Source organism: Athene noctua, chromosome 2 (genome assembly GCF_965140245.1).
Source record: "Athene noctua chromosome 2, bAthNoc1.hap1.1, whole genome shotgun sequence".
NCBI classification, from domain to species: Eukaryota; Metazoa; Chordata; class Aves; order Strigiformes; family Strigidae; genus Athene; species Athene noctua.
The window spans coordinates 81,955,111-81,979,564 of NC_134038.1; the positions used below are offsets into that span (position 1 = coordinate 81,955,111).

General features: G+C 40.7%; 1 protein-coding gene across 1 annotated transcript in view; it reads right to left on the reverse strand.

Annotated features, from left to right (window-relative positions):
* ANKH (ANKH inorganic pyrophosphate transport regulator) overlaps positions 1-24,454 on the reverse strand; it is a 103,480-nt gene that overhangs the window by 40,215 nt on the left and 38,811 nt on the right. The window contains exon 2 of the mRNA XM_074899536.1: positions 5,171-5,387. Within this exon, the coding sequence (XP_074755637.1) occupies positions 5,171-5,387 (217 nt within the window). The remainder of the gene's footprint in view (positions 1-5,170; positions 5,388-24,454) is intronic.

Below are 24,454 nucleotides of genomic sequence, written 5' to 3' on the forward strand. Positions count from 1 at the left end.
GGATTAGTTTTGCTACAGAATTTAAGAAGGAATTTTTGCTTTTGGTTTTTCTAGTTGAGTTTTAAGACCCAGAAGCCTAAGAAATGACACTGAAAACTGTGTACCTAATTGAATCTCCTCTTCCCTAGACCGATTTCTCTAACAAGCCAATTACTACCACATGAACTTCATACATCCTTAAAACAATGGAACACACTCTTAATGATGCCAGCAGTCTCAAACAAAAATCTGTATCATAGTCATTTTGGAGTTGTCTACTACCCAGCACGTTATACTTACATCATAAAGAAAACAAAAAGAAACCCTCATAGGAAGTGATACCATTTACTTTCAGACACTGAGCTACTTATGTCAATATTAGCTTTACTGGAGGAAAAGAAATCCAAAAATGTTTTTGGGTTAAAGCATGTTCTTTTTAAATGCATTCCATTTTCATACTTCACTGACATTTTAAAAAATGAACCTGAAGACTTGAGAAGTAAAAAGCTATTCTGCTGCTTGTTAGAAAGATGGCTCATATGGCCAAAACTGGTGCTGGTCAGGAGTTTGTTCAGCTAAGTGACTTGGACAGATAGGAAAACACCAATTTAAAAAAAAAAAAAAAAAAATTGAATGGCAAATCTTCATTTGGAGGTGGCACAGGGTACATTCATGTCTTTGGTTAGCCTGACTTAGAGCAGAAGCAAAAGCCTGTGTCCCCCTTGAGAAAACCCAGATGATCAGAGTGTTTTAGGCTTTGTGATTCTTTTGCTTATAGTAATAAATGATATTAAAAAAAAAAACCAAACAGCTTAGGAGCATCTCAGTGCAAACTGATTTCTCCAATTATCTTTTTCTGTCCTCAGCTCTAGTTCCAAAATTTCATTAGTTGATTTTCCCAAATCTGTCCATGACCACTGGTCTCTAAAATTTTAGGTAGGCCAACATCTCACAAGTCTCAAAATCAGCCTGTTTTAACTAATAACCTATCATTGCTATCCTAAAATCCACAACTGCTTTGGTTATAGGTTTTCTTCTTTCTTCCTCTGCCCTGAATATCTTGCTGATAAGAAACTGCCCCTGTTATGGAAGAAGGGTTGGGGCAGCTGGGAAAGCATGTTAACACTTCAGCAATACGCATCTGAAGACGCTGAAACAGGACACATTTTTAATAAGTAACATTTTATCATATTTTAGAAAGAAAAAAAAAAAAAGCAAGCCTGCATAATACTCTGATTTGCGTTCCTGTGCTATCATCTTTTTCCAGGGCAAAATATTTAGTATGAGCCAGTACAGTGGGCACGTTGGAACAAGACTGACTGGAAAAAATAGCTCAGGTTGTCATAAGCCACTCTGTAACTCCCAGTCTCTAGAAAATACCAATAGTGTCACACTGGAAGGGGTGGGATTACACCTATGTCTTGCTTCTTATGCAGATCTTTCATGCACGTGCAGTGACCATGCATGTGGGAAGTTCAGAAGAATCAGTGGATTTACCACCAACTGCTAAAGTTTTACCCTGTGCAATCTGTGCAGGGAGTGGCCCATGCCCACTGGCCTGTCAGTAATAAACTGGCACAAAACAGATCACTTGCATGTCTTGACCACCCAGTCTGCTATAAGTTTGCCTGGTTACTAAAGTTCCAACCTTTTTCTCATGGTGATGACAAAGGATCCATCATGTAGTGTTTAATCAGGTGTAGTGGCCACCAGTTATGGATGTCTACTTAAGCAAAGAGGATGTTTCCCCAAAGTAACTTCTGCCTTGTCACTTCCAGAACCTCAGAGAGCTGTGGAAAGTAGTATTAATATGCAAAAGGAAATAAACTTTCTCAGTATACTATTTCTCAGTAAACTAGTGAAAAGCTGAACAATGTTGGTTTATTGCCAAAATAAATGTGCACGGCTTTCAGGACACTGGTGTTAAAAGGACCCACTTAGCATGGAGGGCTTACCAGCAACAGTATGAAATGCATTATGTTAGCATAAAGTTATATAAATGATTTCTCTCCTCTGTCAAGCTGGCAATTCAGTAAGATGTCAAAAATATGCACAGACTGGCTTAGTGTCTTGAATCCCTTCTCTTACAGCCCAATATTCCCACCAAAAGTCAATCTGTGAAATAACGAGATGTTTTAGACCTTGGCTACATAGCAAACTTCCCACTAGGAAACCCTAACTGGTGGCAGTAGCTGCCCCCAAAAATAGCACAAGGGAAGGAAGGCAGCATACTATCTTCTGTTTCCAGATAGCAACTGAAACAGCAAATCCAGGAATGCTGTACTGACCAAGGTTTGCAGCAGTATTTTAAGTGGGATGAGAATATGGTTTCAAACCCCTTTGGTCAAGGTCAGCCTGTTTCTTGGTTCTTATGGCTACCTGTACATGGGAGTGATAGGAACTGTTGGTGAGGACTTTGCAGATGTTCATGGGAATGTGGTGGGGTGATGACTTAGGGACCCAGAGCTTGCAGCTGTGAGTTTGAGTGGTTTGTCTCAGCCAGTCACTCCCACAGAGGACTGAGTTAGCCCTAGTGGGGAAGCAGTAGTGGGGGAGCTGGTGAAAGCAATGAAGCATGAGTCAGGTGGGTGAGATGGTCTGTTTTGATATTTTAAATAAGTAGAGGGTGCTGTTTGTGAGAAGCTGTGTGTGCAGACTGCAAATAGTCTCTATCACATTTGGAAATGTGGTGATTCATTGTGGTCACTGTGTTTCTACCACCACTTGTTTTCTTCCTTCTGACTTTTGGTACTCCTCCTTATTTCACTGGGCTTTGTTCCCTGTTCCTTCTCAGTCTTCGACAGTCCATGGCAGACAGTCATGTCATCTTCCTTAGCCCCATACACATGGCATGTGGAAGAAATTTGGTCTCCTGAGTGCTGTTTGTTTCTCTTTTTCATCTGCCAAGCATCAGTAACCTGTATTTGTGCCTACTGTAGATACCCTGTGATAGGCTTTCAGCTGCTGGGGAGTAGCTGCAGGTCCTAGGAGGCTGCCTGTCACTGGACTCCTTCTCTTCCTCCTGCTAGGCAGGTTGTGCATCTGTGGGTCAGAGAAGAATAATCAGGATTTGAAACAGGTTCAAAGGAAACTTGGAACATAAAACTTGGCAACATCACCCAGGCAATTGGTGCTAGAATCTAACTAACTATTCTCTCGGGCGCTCTGCCAGTCTCTGCTGTGGCCTTTGCATATTTTCAGGCATAGACAAGTTAAAATACTAAAAAATATTTTGCAGTCTGCTACCATAGCCAGCTGAAAAATTGTGTGAAGCCCTTTAATTCAGACTTTAAAGCACGGTAAATACAGCCTTTTTTTTTTTTTTTTTTCCCCCAATATCTGCAGAGAGGGCATTTCAGATGTTCTGAACTCAGCAGGACTCTACTTCCAGGCAAAGGCAAGAAACTTAATCTGGCATGTTTTCCAACAGTTGCCCCAAACACCTCCCTTCAATAAGAAGTCCCACATGGAAAATCCAGCTATGTCTTTCAAACTTGATAGTTATACCTTAAATTTTCTTAAAATCTATCACAGCTTAAAATAAAATGTTGGATGACTAGAAGATATTTCTTTATCCAGCTGGCAAAGCCAAAACTTTGACCAGCACTGGCATGAAAACAAGTGAGCAACTAGAAGAGCAGCTCTGGGGGCTGAAGAAACATTCCAAGCAAAGAAATATGAGAGCCAAATGTACAAATGGCCCAAAGTTTATAATACTGACTCAATAAAGCAGCCTCAACTGTAAACATATTGAGGAGGTGACCGATTGATACCAGTGAATTATATGAACTTGAATGCATGGATTCAGCCCATAAAATTAGCAACAGCTTATCCCTGACACAGAATTGCCATGGCTAGTGAGCCATTCTGTAAGCATTTATTATGACCATAATATGGAGTAAAGGTAAACAGCATAGGGCTGTCCTATCAGTGGTAGAATAAGAGACATGATGGTCAAACAAACTGGAGTGCTTGGGAGGCACATAAAGCCGATGAATATGGCTGGCAGCCTATTAAAAGATAAGACCAGGGGGCATTTGTATTTACCAGATCACTCCTGTACCTACTTGGGCAGGAACTGAAATATTGTATTCCATTCCATTCCATTCCATTCCATTCCAATCTGCTGACCAGCAGCACACGCTGTTCTTGAGATATTAACAGCCCGGTAATGAATGGTGCCTTACTTCCAGGCCACTCTGTAACTTCATGGCAATTCTGGATAGTGCCATCACACTCACATTTCCCATCTTTCTGTGATGGAATGATGCCCTATTGCTGGTCATCCGACTTAACCCTACTCCCTGTCAATCAACACATGCTGCCATAAGCTGCTGCATTACTTCCCTCCTCCCATCCCTTAGAGGTCCCAGCTTTTAGGATTTTACCTGTTGAATGAAATGCACTCTCTGCTTGTTCCTCCAGCATTTCCTGTTCTTTGTTGCTGAGGTCCAGAGGTCTTGGCTCTGCAGAATGAGCCAGAAGGTGCAGAGAATCTGGTGCATTTCTTGGAGAGAATGAAGTTAAAGTCTTCCAGGTCACGTGGTCAAATTGCTGTGGCCGATGCTTGGGTTGATATCCCATTTCTCCAGGCTCTCAGAAACTGGTAAATCTTGTGGCTGCCTTACTTTTTACATTCAGTTCATATCTGCTTGTGTATTTTCTTTCTTTCAGAGTACACTCAGGGAGCTGGTCTCAGTTTGGCATAAAGCACTCTTAGTAACTATTTCTCTTACAGATTAATTATTCAACAGAAGTGGAGAGTAATACCTGATATTTTAATGAGGATGCTGGCACCCACTTGCTTTGAGTTCTGTACTGTGAGATAAGTAGCAAAGGGATAGGTACAGAGTACATCATCACTACCCTAACAGTAAGACTGACCTATCAGCTTCATGCAACCTGTCAACCTTGCCAAAATTTTGCTCACACACCTGACTGAAAGAGATCAGCAGCATATTTTGCTGCCAGGCAGGAGAATCCTGAGGGTAGAACTTGCCACTTAACAACCTGTTTAAAAAATATTAAAAATTGCATGGATGGGCAGGATACCAGCCCAAGAGATTTAATCTCTTTTGCATCTCTTGTTGTACTTATAAACGAAATCTTAAGCCTACAGATTAATCAGTCTGAAGAACAGGCAAGGGAAGCAAATTAAAAGACACATTAATTAGATATGAAGTGACCTTACCTATTAAGGTATGAAATACAGCAGCTACAGCTCCAGCTACAACCATGCACAAAACTGCTTTGGTCCTGTCTCTCTTGCTGTTCACAAACACCAGACCCACATTTTTGAAGTCACTCATTGGACCTGTGAAGAACTTCATCAGGGAGTACGCCAGCCCATAGCTGGCCAGCATTTCCACAGCATCTTCCTTGACAGCAGCGATGCCCCTATTCAAGGCCTGTTGAAACACAGAAAGAACAAACAATGTAGCACATGTGGAAGTGTACCAAAACCAACCTTTTGCAGCCAGTTTCTGAAGGAAGAAGCACGTTCAGCTCTCAGTTTTCAATCCGAGTTGGACCTTAGTTCTCCGGGTTCAGCAACAGTAACTTGTGACTTCTGACACAGGCAACTTCATAATTTCATAGGGACAGTAAATTCAAGTCAAGTAGACTTCAAGATAAGGTAAATATCTATTTTTAAAGTATATAATGGAACTCCTGCTATATCAAAATCAGTCTCTTTCCTTTTTAGAGCAATTTTATGACCTGCTAATCATGGATGATACAAGACCATTTAAATGCTGCTTTGAGGTCTCAGCCCTGAACTGAACAAAGCAGTCCTCGCAGGACATCTTTACAAGTAAAAACTCTAATGTTATCATATGCTGAAATTTCAGGAGCTCAAACTTTTGTTTCAGTGTAATGAGCTTTTCACTACATCCCATGTAATTGTTGTGAATAGCTGATATTATCCTAGAATGTTTACTATGAAACTAGGCCAATTATGTATGTGACTAAATATAACTGGTCTCCTTTCATGTATTTCACAAGGTTCTGATCCTATGTTCATTTATATCTCCTTGTAGCGTATTAAAAAAATAAATACAGCACATCTATTTCAAGACATATTCAGGTTCAACTAACCTATTAATTCATTCTACGTTCATATCTGGGAAATGTCTGTCAATGAATCGCTGAGAATTAGATGGATTATTTTTATAACTACGGTGAACCATAGAAAAAAGGTGTAACATTGCTTCAGATCCCAGCTTGCACCAAAATGCTTCTAAAATATTGAAGAAAAATGACAGAATAATGATAAATTTTATCTGCAGTGTGACTGCATCAATCATCTGGTACACCCAGCAAACTGTTAAAACAAGATTAGATTCAAAAAGCACAAAGGATGAAATGCAACTTATTTTCACAAGTTCCTATGGTTCCTATGGGTTACAGCTGACGTGCGCTAACAGGGCCATGGCAATGAGATTAACCAGGAACATCTCGCCAACCCACCCTCCAAATCTCAGTCTATCCACTTAAACAGCAGTTCTAATACTGCTTTTTCTGAATGAACAAACCACGCAGAGTATCATCAGGTAATCATGATGAAGTCCTTCCACTTCAAATGTAAGCATAGTCTTTTAGTTGCAGTCTTTTGACTTTGTCTTCTCCCTTTCAAAGACCATATAAGCAAACAACTCCCACTGACTTCAAAAGGCACAGCATCCCCATAGCAGAAATGAGCATTTTCCCTACTGTTCTTTTCTACTCTTTCTGTGAGATGTGCTTTTTTTTTAAAAAAAAAAACTAAAGTTGCACTGTCAATGTATCAAAAAGCTGTAAAAAATACAAACTTCTCCATCCTTGGTATCTGCCAAATTTCTCTCTTGCAGCATGCTCTGACCTGAACACCTGAGGCTCCAAATGTTTTCATCTGTCCGTCTCCAGTTCGTCCCTTCCTGAAAATGCCATGTGTTAGATACAGAATATGTGCAGCTGCTATATGCAGCCTTTTCTGGGGTATAGATAATTCCATCTATTGCATCAACAAGACTTCAAATTATATTAATCTGCAGATGCCAAAACCAACAGTGGGTGCATAAAAATATACTCAAATAATTTGAGGAAAAGACGGGGGCCTCTGAAACAGTCAAGTTTAGCTGTCTTTTGTCATGATGCTTGTGATGATGTTGTAATCGATATCAAGGTCTATACAGAGTTATAAAGTTTTAATTTAAACTTCCTAAAGATGCTAAATCTCACCATTGCTGTTGCCAGTAACAGGCAAATAGCCTTAGATTATGCTATACAGAGGGTTCCTTGATCATGGCTTTTGCCCGCTCTTTTCTTTTGTCAACAGTGAAATAAATTTGGCAGCTTCAAATTAAAGAGAAACAGCTAACCAATTTCAGGTAGACTAGTTTAAAAGCTTCTCGTCCCATGTAAACGGGTGAACTACTTCCAGGACAAGTGCTTCCTTCCTGGTTTGGACAGCTACTGAATACCAGAGCCTATGGAGGATGGTAATAAACTTCTGACAAGGTCCCTGGGATAAACGTGGCCTTAGAAACCACCTTCTGTCAAGAGGCACGGTACTATGATACCTCTGCAGAGAGACAAATCTTTGCCAAACACAGTCCTCAAGCCAGTGAAACTAACTCTGTGTGAATTTGGTCCTGGGGTAGCTAAGTTTTCCATCTAAGCAGGACACACAGAAAGACTTGAGGACTCCTCTTTCTCTCCCTCTCTTTTACAGGCTGAACACTGATCTCTTTTGTATGAACAAATGACAGCCAAGTAGATACTTCTGAGTAATTTTCCCCAGAGACACACTGTGTACCAGGTAAGATAACTGGCAAAGGGACTTTTGTAAGAATTTGTAATGCTGACATTAATTTATACTCCTGTGGAATGGTTGGCTGACATGATGAAATACTGTAGACATTAGCCCTGAAAAAGCAATCCTCTTAAATGCTTCTTTGGAAAGATCCTTAGGAAATGAACAGTCGATAGGGCTGTGCACAGATCGTTTAGCTTCTTTTTCCCTTTTCACTTTATTATGGCAATGCAAAAGGTTCTTCATCCTCAACTTCCAAACACTATATGAGAACTTGTGTAGCTCTTCCACTCCATGACCCTTAGAATATTCTTGCTACTGAAGCTGCTGACGTCATATTTGATATCCTTAAATCCATAAGAAATCCCAGATACTTGATAAAGTTGTTTTGGGGTGCAGTATGAAAGACACAAGCACTTGAAGTTTCATGGCATGCCAGCCCTAAGTGGCAGTTAGTAATCTTCCAGTCTAATTTCCTGTTAGATTTCCACTTAAATGTCTCATAAAGGAAGAAAAATACAAACAAGGGCAAGGTTTCAATTTTTTAATCTATTTTGTAGACTTTTAGTGTGAACAAAAATCAGTAACAAAACTTTATCAGTAGCATCCATATTCCATGTTTGTTTCACACACAACAAAGCATATCTCTACAAAGATTTGTGTGGCTTGTCAACAAAATCACAAAGAACTAGGTAATAATAATAATAATGGTGATGATGAAAATGAGACATTAGCTTGATCATACATATTTCAGAGGTCATCCTATTTTCAGCTGGCTTATTCACACCAAACTTAAAGGGGGAACTAGGAAATCCAGATGGTGGAAGAATGACTATTGGTGACGGTACCTTCTCCTGAGTTTTTAATGAACAGCTAACATAATATGTTAGGTAGTAGGTGAAAATGTCACAGAAAATTGCTATTCATCAAACGCTATTAAAACAAATCCACTGACATTGTTGACCCTTCTTTTAGAAATAACAGAAGAAATCACAGAATACTTCCAGACTGAGCACGATCTGGTAGGTACATGAACAGGTTAGTTAAAGTAATACTAAAATACTTCTCAAAAAGGCAGGCACCAAGGTCTGCAGTTAACTTCTATGCAATGTCTTCATTAGCATATTATGTTAGTGCTAGAAAGATGAAATCTTTACTGTAGGATCCAGTAACAACCCCTTGAGCCTTTTTTATGAATAATTGTGTGCTGTCTCTAATGTTCACTAAAATGTGAGAGGATTAGCATTTTCAAATTCCCATCCAAATGATTCAAGTCAGAGGAATACCAAATAATACACTTAATAATAACATTTCAAGCCAGTAACCACATCTTTACAATTGGGTACTGCAGCTGTCTTTATCCTCTTTCTTAGAAGGCGCATATGAGAACTCTATCAAATTTCTAGGACATGCATAATGGATGAATCCAACAAACTTTTGCATGCATAGTCAGTGATTTACAAAGTAACAATTGTGAGAAAAATGTCAAGGGTCTACCTTGTCCTATTTTGCATGAGCTTTCAGCACTATTCACTACTGTTGGCAGAAAAGGTTTAGTTCCAATCTACAGCTACACACCCCTGTTGCCAAAAATTTGAAGTCTGTCTCTTAAGTTGGTTCTACAGAGTTTGACCATTTCTCACATGATCCTCCCTTCCCTGAGACTACTGGATGACTGATGTTTTATTTTGTATTGGATTAGACATACAAAAGCATTAAAAAATCCACTGAGAAAGCCACACCTATTGTATACATCTTCTGCTTTTAAAAATGTTTTATTACCCATGTACTGCATAGAATTTCAATAGTCTACATCTAACTAGAAGGACAATTTTTCTACTTCATTTGAAGTTAACTACTGACCAGTGCATGTGTTTCAAATAAGAGCAAGTAAAATCCAAGAAATTTAATTCTTGTCAGTCCTCAATTTTGCTTTTTCTGGAAGAGCAGACTGTGACCTAGTGGAAGCTGGCATGTTCCTGAGGCTTGTTTGAAGCTGAGATTCTGCCTGAGATGTTTTCAAGTCTGTTCTAGCTAGTTACCTACCCAAGGGTGACATTAAAAACCTGCTCAGTTTGGCAGTAACTTGGCCAAATGTATGTTTGGTTCAGCAAACATTTGCAACATGTTCCCTTTCCCCCTGCATCTTTCTTCCTAGCTGCCTTCCCCTAAGAGAATGGAAGAGCGCCAAAGTATCCAGTTAAAAAGCAATCTGACGTAGGGGACAGTCTTTCTCCCATGTCAAATAATCTCTCTCCTGATGATTGTTGGCTGAATTTTCATTTACTAAATCCTGTCACATTGAAATCTTCAGTATCAAATGTACCAACGGGCTCTGGCTGTCCTGCCTCCTTCTGTCTCCACTGCAGGAACTGCACTGCTAGAGAGATCCCAAGCTCTGTAAGCATGGCATAATCAGACCACTGTGTCAGTGCTACATGGGCATTACTGCATCTGCATCTCTGCTTCTGGCTGAATTTCTTGTAAAGGCAAGAGCCACTGGCAGGCAATCTGAGGGAAACAGCTAGTGGTCTGACACAGGTGTGTGTACCCAAACTTGGTGTATGAAGAGACAGCCCTGAAGGGGTAGAAGAGTCTGATCTTGTAGCTTTAAAATGATGACTGAGGAGTGTTTATTGGTTTGGATCTTTTCTTTCTGGTTTGGGGGTTTGTTTTGCAATGCTTTTACCCTAATTCAGTATCTCGAATTTTGGGTCAACATCTGTTGTAGAACATGAGTCAGATGACCAAAATGCCATCTGAGGTCAATTCCTATTAGCCCACTATTAAAATACTTTACTTCCCCCTGCTCCGTTACTAAAGCTGGCTGTAAGAGAACAGCTTGTCATCCCTTGTCCACAGCGCTGCAAGTGATGACATTGGTTCAAGCCACTGAAATAATCCCAGTCCCCAACAAGAGACCGCAGCCCTGAACCCTAGTCTGAAGGAAAAAGAGATGCCTATCCTGACAGAGGGACACCTAGACACCCTGCGTTATGTGGCCTATCTCTGGAGAGACCATCCTTGGAAAAGCATTAGGACTGCCCTGAAAATGAGAGCTGAAATTTTTCTGTCCCTTGCTGCTTCAGAATTCAAAAGAAACTGCAAATGCAGGGCTGGTGTCATGGTTTTATCTTAAAAAAAAGTCAGCGTACCAAAATTTCAATCACATTTAACCTGCCTGCTTAAGTAATGAGAATATGGCCTAGAAGAAAGCCCATATACACTGGGAAACAAAAAACAAGCCATGAAATCTAGAATGCAATCAGTAGCAATTTTTTCCCATTCACCTTACTGAGCCGCAAAGAAAAGGAAGAATGAACATTTTTGCAAGATTCCTACTCTTACCTGAAAAGCCTATTACTCTGTGACCATGATCCAGGGTCTCAGTTTTAGTTATTGACACCCTCCACTCATTATCCAACGTCAAGACTTTATGAAAGTGTGTCCTGGGAGAAGTTTAAATACAGAATCTAAATCCAACATAATGTAATTTTAGAGAGCTCACAGCTTTCCCTTGACCTAGGATACATCAGGGAACAGCACTTTTGTAACAGGTACAGCCAGGAGGTATAGGAATAATTAGGGCAGCAGTGCAATACTGAAAGCAGTGAAAATGGGAAATCCTTCCCACTGCAAGAACTAAGGCAGAGGACAACATGTCAAGAAGCTGGAAGAGTAGTTACGGCACACTACTTCAGAGCATGTACTGCCTGTGTGTAGATTCATGAACAACAACCAGCACAACAAGGCAGAGAATAATACAAAACCCACAGGAGACTTCAGAAGATAATGGCACAGGACCACAGGAAAAAAAACACTGGAAGAAGCCAAAACGTGCCTCATTTAAAACTGTATTTGACAAAGTGCCAGAGTATTTATCACAGGGAGCAATCCTGGCGGGGTGAATCAGTTGCTGCAGATGGTTGCCTCTCTGTGGGATGTGGAGAACTCTGATCCTGAAGCCAAGAGAGCTACGAGCCATGACAGTGGGAAGGCCTTCAGGACACATTCCCCAGGTAGTGCCTACTGAACAGGGATGGCTGACACCTGTATGAAGGAGACCTAAACCACTGCCATTTCCACCAATGGCTGTGGAGAAACCTGTCCCCAGAGGTGAGACCATAACCAGTAACTTTTCCTGGCCTTTTTCAGACAAGCAGTACTTGCAGGAGCACAGGATGGAAGCAAAATCAACATGTCATATTCCCCTGCATTGTGACCTTCCTGGTATCTTCTGGGTGATGCTAATCAATTGTCCAAAATGTATTTAAAGTGAAACTTGCAAGGGAATGCTTTGCTCCCAAAGCAGTACGCAAACTTTTCATTCAGGTTTCCCTGGAGCACATCCACAAAGGTGAGAAGCATTTGTGATTATGTTACAGAAGTACTGTAAACTCCAGGCTGAGGTTATTTGTTCTTCACGTGGAGGCTAGAGACTCATTTTCTCTCAAAAGCTATTTCTGTTTCTAAGTCTATGAGTATAGACAAATAAAATTGAGACATAAATTGAGACACATAAAACTAGGAGAAGGTCAGCTCCCTGTCTCTTCAAAATGCCCAGTGGAATAGCTATCATTTCTTCACCAAATTCCATTTTGATTACTTTTAAGTGCTAGAAAACACTGGGGAGGATACAAATGTGTATCACAGGTATCTACACACAAAGAATATTTGCCTTAATCACAAGTGATACAGTATCTGCAGCATGCTCCTTTTTTTGATTTTAATTTCTCACAGAAACAGGCTCTCTTCTCTCCCTCACATTATGCCCCAAAGTAAAAAGTAAGCTGATTTACTATCAGTTGCATATTTCATAAAATCACATTTTCTCATGTTTATAAATTAAATTTCTGCAAGGACTGTTATAAGACTTGTTTGTATGCACACAGCAAATTTAATCTACACAGGTTCCATACCTGTCAGTCTCCCACAACTCTGGCATCTTGCCTTTTTATTAGCATTAACTCAGTCTCTGCTGAAACACTCCTCACTGCGCTCTCCTCCTGAAATGGAGATTGCCGCTTTCTCCACAATGACACCTTCTCACTAGGCTCCAGAGTGCACAGACAGGTTTGGGTTGGAAGGGGCCCTTGGGGGCCAGCTGAGAGCACTGTCTTGGGCTGAACGTCTCCAAGCTGTTGTGGACGAGACCATTCACCTTCCCTGGGAAACCACCCTGAGAGGCCACCCTCGCCCTGAACCTTAACATATAACCAGAATTGGCATCTGAAGATCCATGGCCATCTCCCTTGCACATTAAAACACACTCTCCTTCAGCAAAGGCCACACTACTAGCACTGGCCTGAATCTCCATTTCCCACATTTCCCCTTCCTTTCTTGAAAGATCTTTTGCTTCATCACTCTGTACCACTTCTTGCTGCTCCAAAGACATGTTCTGTACCACTTCTCACTTTCACCAAAGATCTTGTCCTTGACAATAACTCACCTGTATTTTCCCCTTATGGCAAGAAATTATTTAGCTTCACTTGCCTTCCCATTTTCACCCTTCCTGTTCTGCTGTTACTGGCTTTTTCACAGATCCTGTATGTAGTGTAAGTCCATTTTTTCCCCTTAAAAAAAACAGCCTAGGGAAAGTCCTAAAATGAAAAAAAAAAAAAAATATCCAAGCAGGTACTTTACTATATCTACAAAAATACTTTTACCAATTGCAAGAACATGGGAAATTAATAAGGTTTGTTCCCTGGCTTTATATTTTTTTTAACCATTTTCCTTAAAATTTTCATACAGCATTTGGTGAAAACTTCTGAAATTTGACAAGGGCTATCAAAAGTGCCCTTAAAACAGACCAAAACTTGGCCAAGCATCTTCAAAGTATGAGTTGCACAGGTTCAGTAGAACTTGTTCAACTACTTTAACTGCACAGAAATCTTGTCAGTATTTCAGCTGTGCTGAGTGTGCTCCTGGGCATTAAGCTTAGAGCAGTGAAGGTCAAGCACCACACAACAGACACTGTATAGGTCCAAGTCCTTAAGGTACCAGGAGACAAGGAAACACTAGTATCATCCACTCAAAGCAAAAGGGAGCGCATTTCTCTTTGCATTAACTGAAGTTGCAGTACCCTACTAAGACTTCTTTCTCTCAAGAATTGTGAGGTGGTTTATTTTCCTATCTTAGGTCTTGTGAAAAGGACCCCAGAGGCCAGAGCTGTAAAATTTACTTTTACTGCTTCATCTCTCTTATTTCTGTACACTTTCCACATTTTGTTAGTGATTAAGAACCCATATCCTCCTACCTGGAAGACAAATAATTGGCATTTCCTCTCTATTACCTTTCCATCTGGAATTGAAGGGATGTAATAATTATGCCCAGCAAATTCTGTGAAAGCTAACAATCAAATTGAGGGCTGTCAATACTGCAGCAGAATATTTTAGTATCATTGCACGTACTATCCTACCACTTTGTGACTGCTCTAGAGACTACGCTACTGTTGCTATCATTTACTTACTAATTTTGCCATAGCCAGAACTGGTAGTCAGCTGGGAGAGGTGGGTTACTTGTTGGATTATGGCCATGCAAACAGGTATTCTGGGGCTTGGTGTAACAAAGAAGTGAGAGCCTCCCAAGATGAATGTCCTGCAAGGGGAACCTTCTGTTAAATCAGCAGCTGATCTCTTTGGGAAGTAAATCCTTGAGACACTGAGTTCAGTGGTATACATCCAGGTTGTTTTGATTGCAGAAGATGGTGAAGTTCAGCCTCAGTGACCATATACAGGATGGGACTAAAACAGTTTCAGATACTGGGGCTGTAAGGGAAGACAGTCACTGTGCAAATATAGACTTTTTCCTTAAATCACTTTCAGATGTGACTAAAGCGCAAGTTGGTCTCTCAAAAGTTAAAAATGTCAGAATTAGGGGGGGCTACCTTTTGTTGTCTCTCCCAGTGTATTTCAAATTCATCAGTAGTCAGCAGCAGACCAAAGTAAGTGTAGCTTGCAAACTGCAACCCTTCTGTTGCCAGTGGAGCTCCCGTAGTCATTCAGAGCTCCCTGGAAGTGTCATCACACATGTCTGCTAGGCAAAATATGTAAAGCAACCAAGTCTCTGCCATTTAATGAACAGTACTTGCACATGATGAAAAGCTAAAGCAAACTGAAGCAAGTGTCTAGAGGTTTTGTTCATTTGGCCTGCGTAAACAAACGTTCTCTGTCTCTCACCACAGACAGGATAGGTAAGGAGCCTGCTGAGCAAATGCACAAAATTCTTGACTTGTCCTATGGCTGGACTTAACAAGAAAGGCAAATAATTGCAGTTTGATCTTTCATCCTCCTCAGTACAGCACAATATAAAAAAAAAAAAAAAAAAAAGAGAACAATCTATAAAGTACATGTCAAAGCTACTTTGATTACAAAAAATTACCATCAAATAAGGCTTCTGTGCCTGACTTAAGAAGTGGAAGCTTGCCGAGCTAGGTCCTGAACATGTAGTGCAGCCCTACCTTTATGCGTACTTAGTGCACTATACAATTATCTGCTGTCCATTAGCTTACTCTTAAAGCATTTACCTCCCCATGTGGCCCAGCATGGACTTGTTACCATTTGAGGTCCATGATTTTCATCAGCTGTTGTGTCAGGAGCAGGGAGCACAGCTGGTTAAGGTCCATCATTAAGCAGCTGTTCCCTCCAGCATGCTGCTGGCTAGGCAAAGCAGAGTTTGGGCTACACAAAGCAGGGTTTGTTAGGTGTGAGTGCCTGTGACCGCAAGTATAGAGCTGCCAGATTAGCTCATGTCTTAATGGCTTAGAAGAGACAAATAGAGGGCACCCAGATCACCAGCCTAAATACAAAGTTGGTGTATCCGCTACTGGACACACCCATCGCAAACAAAGTTCATAACATCGGTAAGAAAACCTTTCACTTGTATCTGTTTTTCTTTCCCTTCCATTCTTATCCTTTGTACCAGCTTTATTAGGATGAGATTATTCAGTCAAACTGGAAACAAACTGGGGACAGTGACAGTGATTTCCTTTATCTAGAGCTGGTGAATTTATTGCAAAACATGTTTTGAAGCACTTCGAGCTATTACAGCACTTTCCAATACTCCAATACCTGCAGAAAGCAACGGCCTCACTAAACCGGTAATTCTGCCTCTAGAATTTGACCTAATGTATCTGTTTAAAATAAATGAGAAGTGGGTGGTAAAGATGTGGAAGTGGAGGAAGACAGAAAGGAGAATGGGTAAACTTTCTCCAACGTATTTTTTTTCCTCAGAAAATCTAATCTGTGCTCTCAGCCTAAGCTTTGGGAACCTTGAACTTCTCTCCCAGTTCTGCAGGAGGTGTTGACAGGATTGGCTAACATTTCCTTTTAAAAATAGCTCAACTGGTTCTCCTGGTATCCAATAACATGAAGTCAACAGGTCATCTCACAATGAAATTATTGCACATGGGTTTTTCCAGGTGTGGGTGTACAGAGCACAGATAACTAAGAAGTTTCTCTTGAAATCATGCAAAAATTTTTTTTAAACCCCCTGTCTTTCACAAGGGGAAGCACAGTAATATTTCTACATAAGCAAGGCTGAAAATATACTCTCTGACCTAGAAGAGTGGGAGGCTATGGGAGAAGCCATTACTTATGTGATCTCATGGCAGCTGGGAGCCCAATTGCTTCTGTTATAATAAACGGCTTTCCGTGATAATGGAAATACAGGTAAAATACCAATTAATCTGAAATGCAATCCAGCTAGATAGGCTCTGTCCTTACTGGATTTAGTAATAAAAGGGAAAACTGGAAAATGTAGCAACACTTCCAGCTTTTCCTCTGTACCTCTTGGGAACACCTAAGTTACACAGGGACACAAAAGAGCATTCTTTCTGAATATACTGGAACATACAAATCCTAGAGCCAGAGGTTCACTAGAGTCACCTCTAAACGCCTGCCTATTACATCTTCACCAAATCCTTGGCTAATGCTTCTACTCCGAACTCCTTAAGCAGTACCTAGGCAGCCTTCTCCTCAGGGAGGAGACTTGGAAGCACCCATGGAGTTGTAGCAAGCCTTGTAACTTTTATTTCTATGTGTCTGGCAGGGGTGAGTCTTAACCAGAAGTGCAGTCATACTTTGCGAGTGCAGTCTTAACCAGAAGTGCAGTCACGCTTTTGCAGTGACTTTGTGAGTGTTCTTGATTATGCCAAATATGTGGTATAATTTGAAGCTTAATCTCATTTCCGAGGTGTCTACCCCTTCAGTCACAAAATCCAAATTAAAAGAAAAAAAAACATTTAATTTTTTTCCAGCTGAAGAAGTGATCCAACACACGGTGGATGGGTTCCTCCACTGACTGAGGAATTGTAAATGGTGCCACAGTAATTCTTAAATGGGTTCTGCTGTCCAACAGCATCTCTACAGACACCTTCAGCAACAGAGCACCCACCATCATGAGACACCTGATATATAAGATCAATGCTCTCTTACCTTGTGCCTACACCACTTAACTCCAGGCTTAAAATTGTCTTTACTGACTCTCATTCTTGCATTCCTTATGGCCTGATTCAATGATCCCTTCTTATTAGAAGTGATTCTTTCAATAGCAATTAACATTTTTGTACTAACCCCACTCCCTCTAACTCCTCAACTGGAATTGCACAGTTAAAACTTACCAGCTCATTTTAATTTGTTTTATACAAGCACAAGACCCTGACTTATGAAGTTCGTCAAAAACACCAAGGGATTCCCAGAAGTTTAAGTGAAACTGATGCTGAACATCATAGTGCAACAGGTAATTTTGCCTAGTCGGTTCTCTGAGTCACTGGCTTTAAATAATGGATTCCCTTACTCCTGGATTTCAAAACTGGCAAGAAATGCAATGAAGATAGACTATCTACCATTTTTTCACAGTAGTACTCTACATTGTGCAGAGGTTTCACTGGGAGAACAGCCTCCTGTCACAGTACCCCCAGCCCCAGATCAGTCTCGTTCTGCTTTCTGAGGCATTTAACACCCTATTTCCACGAAGACAGAGGAGTCACAATCTCTTTTCTATCTTCTCCATACCCGTTTTTTTTTGTCCTCTTGCTGATGTGCAGGAAAGTACACAGGAGGTAAAACATTAATCCAGCACAGCTAAAATTTATCTCTGAGCTGCTTTAATATGAAATACAAAATTGGCTTCAGATGGGCATCCTGCCAAGATTCTTCCGGGAGAGAGTAGAATTGAGTGTCACACTATTGCTGTTGTGGGGATCAAAAAATTGAGCTGGCTTGCTTTGATAGTGTAGTATGGCCTATAAGCAAAGTCTTCATTACATTTCTCTGTCCACAAGAACAATAGATTACAATTTATTCAGTGCCAGAGGACAAAACACAAGGTACAAGGCTGAAAATAACTGAAGAAAAAAGGACTAATTTGCAAAGCCCTGGATGTACATGTAATAAAAGGACCAACATTAGTATGGACAAGTTGACGGTCTCTGTAACTAGCTATATTTTCCTTAACAAAACTTGTAAGCTTGCAAGGGGGGGGGGGGGGGGAGATGACACAAACCCAAACACGGTATTTTTCTATGATAACCTACCCAAACTGCTTGCATTCTCTGACTGTACTGACAACTCTTGTAGGGCTTAGCAATAAAGCAGGAAACAAAGGACACATTTCAGCAAACAACATATGTTGTATTTGCAGGTCCATGGAAAAGTGTAGCACAAGAAACTATAATGGCTTCGTCCTTGGGGCTTAACAACAGGTTTTAAAACCCTTCTTGCACACATACTCTATCCATATTAATCAGTTTATTTCCAAGTACTCTTTTTCTACCGAAAATAATATCCACAGTGGATACTTCCTTTTCAAAGCATGAGATGGACTGATAGAAACCAGTGGATGCTCTGCTCATAACACTTCCACAGACTCCAGTTTCTGTGCAGGTGAAACACTAGCCCTTATAGGCTACTGGGCTTTCGTTGCTAAGGCTTGGAGGGCAGTTGGGCAAAAGCATTAAGTGCTCCCAAAACAGCTTCTGAAATGTCATGATGCTAAGGCCACCAGCCTGGAATGCAATGGGCATACCACCTTGGGGCAAATATAATGTTTAAGCTTTTGTAATACTAGAATACAAACATTGCAGATGCATGCATGAAGCCAACAGCACACAGTGATCCTGACAGAACTCTGTTTTTTTACTTGCATGGTAGAAAAAATGAAATGAGGATATCCACAGACACTGTGGAACACTTCTGGGAAGCAAGTGCCAGGAAGGCACAAAGACTCCTGAGTCTCCAAGTGCAGGTCAGGAACAAATTAATCTATGCTCGTCTTGACAAATAAGTTCTTTTGGACATCAGGGAAATGAGGTCTTGGAACAAACCTCGTAGAGTGGTAGTGGGAGCAAACATCTGAAATATTTTGAAGCAGTCAACACTGGCTGATATAACAAAAGCTGGAAGGTATGCTTGCAAGGAAAATGAAAATTTCTTTGAGATAATGCCACGTGATGGTTTTAATCACTACTCCCTTTGGTCATGTTCCTGCTGATAAGCTAATATGTTTGTTCTGAGCACACTAAAATAAGAAACTTGTTCATACTAGTCACAGGTCTCAAAGGAAAATTTATAACTGTGGCTAAAATCAGGTTATATTCTTCTGGAATGCAAGAAGTGCTCTAGCTTAGAAACTGCAGTCTAAGAGCTGTAGGAGTATTGTCGGATGGTTCTCCAAAGCACTGTCATTTGGAAGTGATGATCCTAAAGAGACAGATGTTCAAAACTAGCTTTGTAGAACTGTAAAAAGCATAGTTCCCTGCTCCAGGTATTTAAAGACTTCAGCAATGCCACACAGCATATGTCTTTTCTAAACTGTCTATTTGAAACTCTTTGTCCCAAAGAGTCAAAAACATGACTGTGGTAAGAGCAGAGTGAAAACAGGTGTCATTACACCTCTCTTGAAGAGTCTAACCTGATGGTTAGATGATCCAAAAAGAGTCTTTTCCTTGGATCATCCTGAATTTACTGCAAGTAATGAATTTCCCAAAACTGGTTACTCTATTGTGATGACAGTGTAGGGCAGGACTCAATCCCCAGTGAGCTCTGAAACTCAATCCCCAGGAAAATATACCTCTACGCCTGTTTCTAGTGAGTAACATGAAAACCCCAGTGGGTTTGTCCCTTGCAGGATGATCTAACAGCAAGAGATTCAGCTTTCTTTAGGTCATAGTACACTTTACCAAAGAACAATAGATAGATGTCGTCACAGAAAACAGCTTCTCACTGCTGCCAACTCTCAGATGCTTTAGACCTTCTTTGTGGTCTCCTCCTCTCACCCTCTCCATCCTTGGCTGCATCTCGGCAGATCTTGTTCAGGCATGGGGCAGGTAGGTACACACTCCCCTGCCAGCCAGCTGAGCCTGACCCTGGTGGATTCCAGCTGTTCTTATGTCTCGGGTCTCATCACATATAGCTGACCTAGCTTTAAGAGCACTGCAAATCGCCTCCTGCCCTGCCATGAGGTAAAACCAAATTGCCTTAAACATAAGAAAAGGACTGTATTTTCATAAACTTAGGAGTAGCAGAAATATAACTCTTCATGCATATTTCACTGTTTGTAAGGCAACTTCCTTACTACTTCTGTGTTTTCTTTTTGGAAGACCTGACTTCATATTTCAACTTAATTTTAGTGTTTGATATCAGAGAAAATCCTTTGTTGAGGTTACAGTGGAGGAGAACTGTTGCTGTCACTGAAAATTTAAGCTACCAGTGTGACTGATTTGTCAACTCCAGGCAAGAATGACAAAATCTTATTTTATAGTAGGAACTGAGCTGCAATAATTCTGTAACTCTATTAACAATCCCTTAAACAAATACAGTTAAAATTGGGGTGAATAATTTATTTTTTTAGCTATATGACTTACTTCACTCTGAGCAAGACAGGCCCACTCAATTACATACTCAAATACTATAAATTCATTTTTGCAGCCAGTAACAAAGCTGCTGTTGATCAAAAGGCTTTAAGGAAAAACAAGGAAATTCTTTTTATTACAGAGCTTTCGTGATGTCTTTCCTCCAGGAGACTATCTTGATTCCTTTTAATAAAGATGCCTTTGAGGAAGCAGATGTTTGTCACAGTGGTATCTAGTGGATTAAGCCTTTTCTCCCTGAAACTGGGAGGGATTTATAACCGAAGAGCCTTGAATTATAGGCATTGTAAAATTAAAAAGCAATTCTTCTCTGGAGCTCTGTTGCTGGATTATCTTGAAACCCAAATAGCACAGGGCAAAGAAGTCATGGTATTTGACCTCCAATTTGGGGATCACTGCTCGACCCCCAGTTTGGACCAGCACAACTGTGTTCCCCCGCTGCTCTGACTTCTGGAGAAAGATCTGCAGTGCTAATGGATGTACTGTCAACAATGATAAAACCCAAAGTTTTCTGCTAAACCCCAGATGGCTGTAGCGGGTTGAACTGTCACACTCTCCATGCTTGTGTATGAGACTCGCAGTGTAAACACACAGCCTGGACCACGTCCGAGTCCTGCATAAGGCATTTCAGTGACAGAGGACTCCTCCTAACAGACCTGGTGGAGTGACAGCCTTTAATTCAAACTAGTAGTGAAGCTTAGAGCGCAGGAAGGTACACCACAGCCTGCTGACTTACTGCATTCATTTCTCAGGAATGGGAAGCAATAGGATGGTCACTCAGCCAGGACCACCCTTGCTGCCCGCAGTGGGAAAACACTCACCCTTGCAGCCGGCATAGGGGCAGGTGCCAGCTGATGGGCAGAAAGGATTCTGGAGGAGCTGCATTAAATATCAAGCCATGTTGTCAGAAGCATCTCTGGGAAAGAAACAAGGGCTATAAAGCAAGAAACAAATGGGAAAATATAAAGGCCTTTGAAAAAGGCCATTATATTTTTTGGTTGGAATTTTATAATAGCCATGAGGACTTCTTGAGTTGGGATTCCAAATGGTAATATGATAATAACCTGAAACATATGCTTCTTTTTTCAAACTCGTGTTTCACAAATGGCAAGTAAATGTACTTAAAATGCTATTTTATGCAAGTAGTAGGACCTGATCTAGTAGTCTCTGATCTCAGTCAAACTCAGAAAGTTATTTTTTCTTGAGGAGTAACTTTCCTTGAGTGCTTTTGCTTACCGAGGTGTCTTACCAGATGACCCCCCCCTTTCGTCTTGTCCAGCCTCACAAACTTAAGCAGATGAAGTTACATCAGCAATGGAAAAAAGGAATGGTACAGTTCTACATGAAGTGGTAATGCTAAGCCTGTATTTGCCAAATTTAACATTGCCTTTAATATTCCAAAGGTAATTTCTTTCAAAGGGTGCTATTGACTCTCAACCCTGCTACCAATGATCTTGACAAAAGTCACGTTTTGTATGACTTGGGCATGCTTCTCTTATAGCTGTTACATGAAGCAGTCTTGCAGTTTCAGTTAAGTAATAGCCTTTGCTTTCTGTCCTAAATTCCTGTGTTGGCTATTTGACGGTTGTTCACAAAGGTGCCCTAATCTTCAGGCAAGTTTACATTTCAGAGCTATGTTTATTTGGAGTATTTCAGAGTTTACATTGTGCTATGATGCAACAATTGTATAAATGCCATTTATTTATTGATTTAATTTTAAAAACACTGGCTCAGATTAGGATTGTTGTTCTTTTCTGGAGATTGCAAGAACTGAAGTGGCTTAAAGTAGCCACAAACTCAAAAAGGCTTTGTACCATATGACTATGCTGTGTGATACAAACCAAGGTGCCACAGCTATGGCAGGAGGCTGCACAGAGGCTGGTGAGTGAGCCACTGTCCCTGTGACTCTGGAAGCCCTCACCAAGGGACTTTCCAACTTTCTGATTCCAGGCTGGGTTGTCTGCCTACAACAAATTAATAAACAGCAAAACAAGCCTACAAAATACCTTAATCATATTGTTATGGAAATTTCAATAATTTGCCTGTAACCAGAACTCTTTTTTTTTTCCTGCTTCTGGAGAGCCTGATGTTAACAGTATCATACATTTGCTAGTTATTTCAGTGCCAGCATTATGTCATGCCATAGAAAATTATGATCTCCCATCAGGACAAAGTAGTTTGTAATAAACAGATTTTAAAAGATAAAAGTGAAATCCAGGTCAGTGCAAGAATGGATAGTCCATTTTCAAGTCATACATACAATCTAAGACTTTATGCTATGCAACATCAAGAACATTTTTGGATACTGAGGTTTATTGATTTGGTAACAAGTCAGCGAGTTCTTCAGGATGCTCAGCAACGTGAATTCAGCATGCTTAGCTATCTCACCTGCTCACCAGGAAACCTGCATAGGAAAGCTATTTGCTGCTAGCAGGGAGGCAGCAAAACATACAGAAACATATGGGCAGTCGTACCTGGACTGGTAGATGAGGAACGGAGGGAGAGGACAGGTTTGGAAGATGCTGTGAGAAAAGGCTTATTAGGCTTACAGAGGAAGAGAAGACTTCAGACCAAAAAATATTTGCAAGGTATGGCTTTGGCAGAGTCATTATCTTTCCCATTCCCACCTCTACCTCAGCATCTCTACCAACCGCAGTAATGACAGAGGAGACCATGAAGTCAACTGGGGGGAAAAACCCTGCAAGCCTATTGCAAATGCTCTTTTGATGAGCCTATTTGGCTGTACATGTATATTTTATTTTCAAGGCAACAGCGGATCTCATGGTGGAATGCTACCAAGTCAGTGGGAAGTAGGACTGCTGGTTTCAGCTCACAAAAAATCCCAGTCTGCTGCAGACGCCTTTGCACAGGTCTGTGGGAGTATTGCTGGCGCTGGTACTCCAGTGCATTCTGACCACAGCACATACTTTGCCCACATCAAGTAAACAACCAAGTTTGCATATTGCAGCAGTGAAAATGAAAAAAGGGGAGGAACTCTTCCAAGTGGTGCTTACATGGGAGAAAAAGTAATGATGATGAGCATTTCAGAAAACAGCCAATGAAGTAGAACACTCTCCTTCTGTCATAACTTGAAAATATAATAAACAACATTCCAAAATCAAAGTAATATCTCAACACTGTATTTTCAGCAAATGCAGCGATGTTGAACATAGGCAAAACTAAGGATTGAAGCTATACTCAGTAAGCTTAATGCAGAGTCCAGACAACAGCTAGACAGTCTACACTACAAAACTTTGAAAGAACCAGTGCATGAAATTGCAGGGGGTTTAATTAATTTGTCATGCTGGTGTTTGTACAATCTGATTAGGTAACAGCATCTGATATGGTATCACATAGGAGAGGATTCATCAGACTGAATAATTACATGGATTAGAAGAGGACCTCTGAAATGCTTATGGGGCTGGCTCAAAGAGAAATGCAATCAGTAATGCTGAAAGGAGATACACTGGCCTCAAAGGAATTCACTGCTGGGGCTCCTGAAGATCAAGCTGATATTCTTTAGCATTTTCATTAATTTTCATTCACCACATCACAAAGACTATGAATATGCAGATTACATATGCTAAGTATGCATATCTAGTAAGAACCACCAGCACAGATGACTTTCAGACTTGTGTAATAAACACGGGATGAAAAAAAGTAGAAAATGCCAAGGCAAATACTGGGGACTAATAACAAGAATTTCTGCCATGAGCCAGGAACTCATCAGTTAGACTGGGTGTGCTAACAGTTTGCCAAATGACTGACCGGCAGTGTGATGCAGCCATGGAAAAAAGGCAAACGCAATTGGAGAA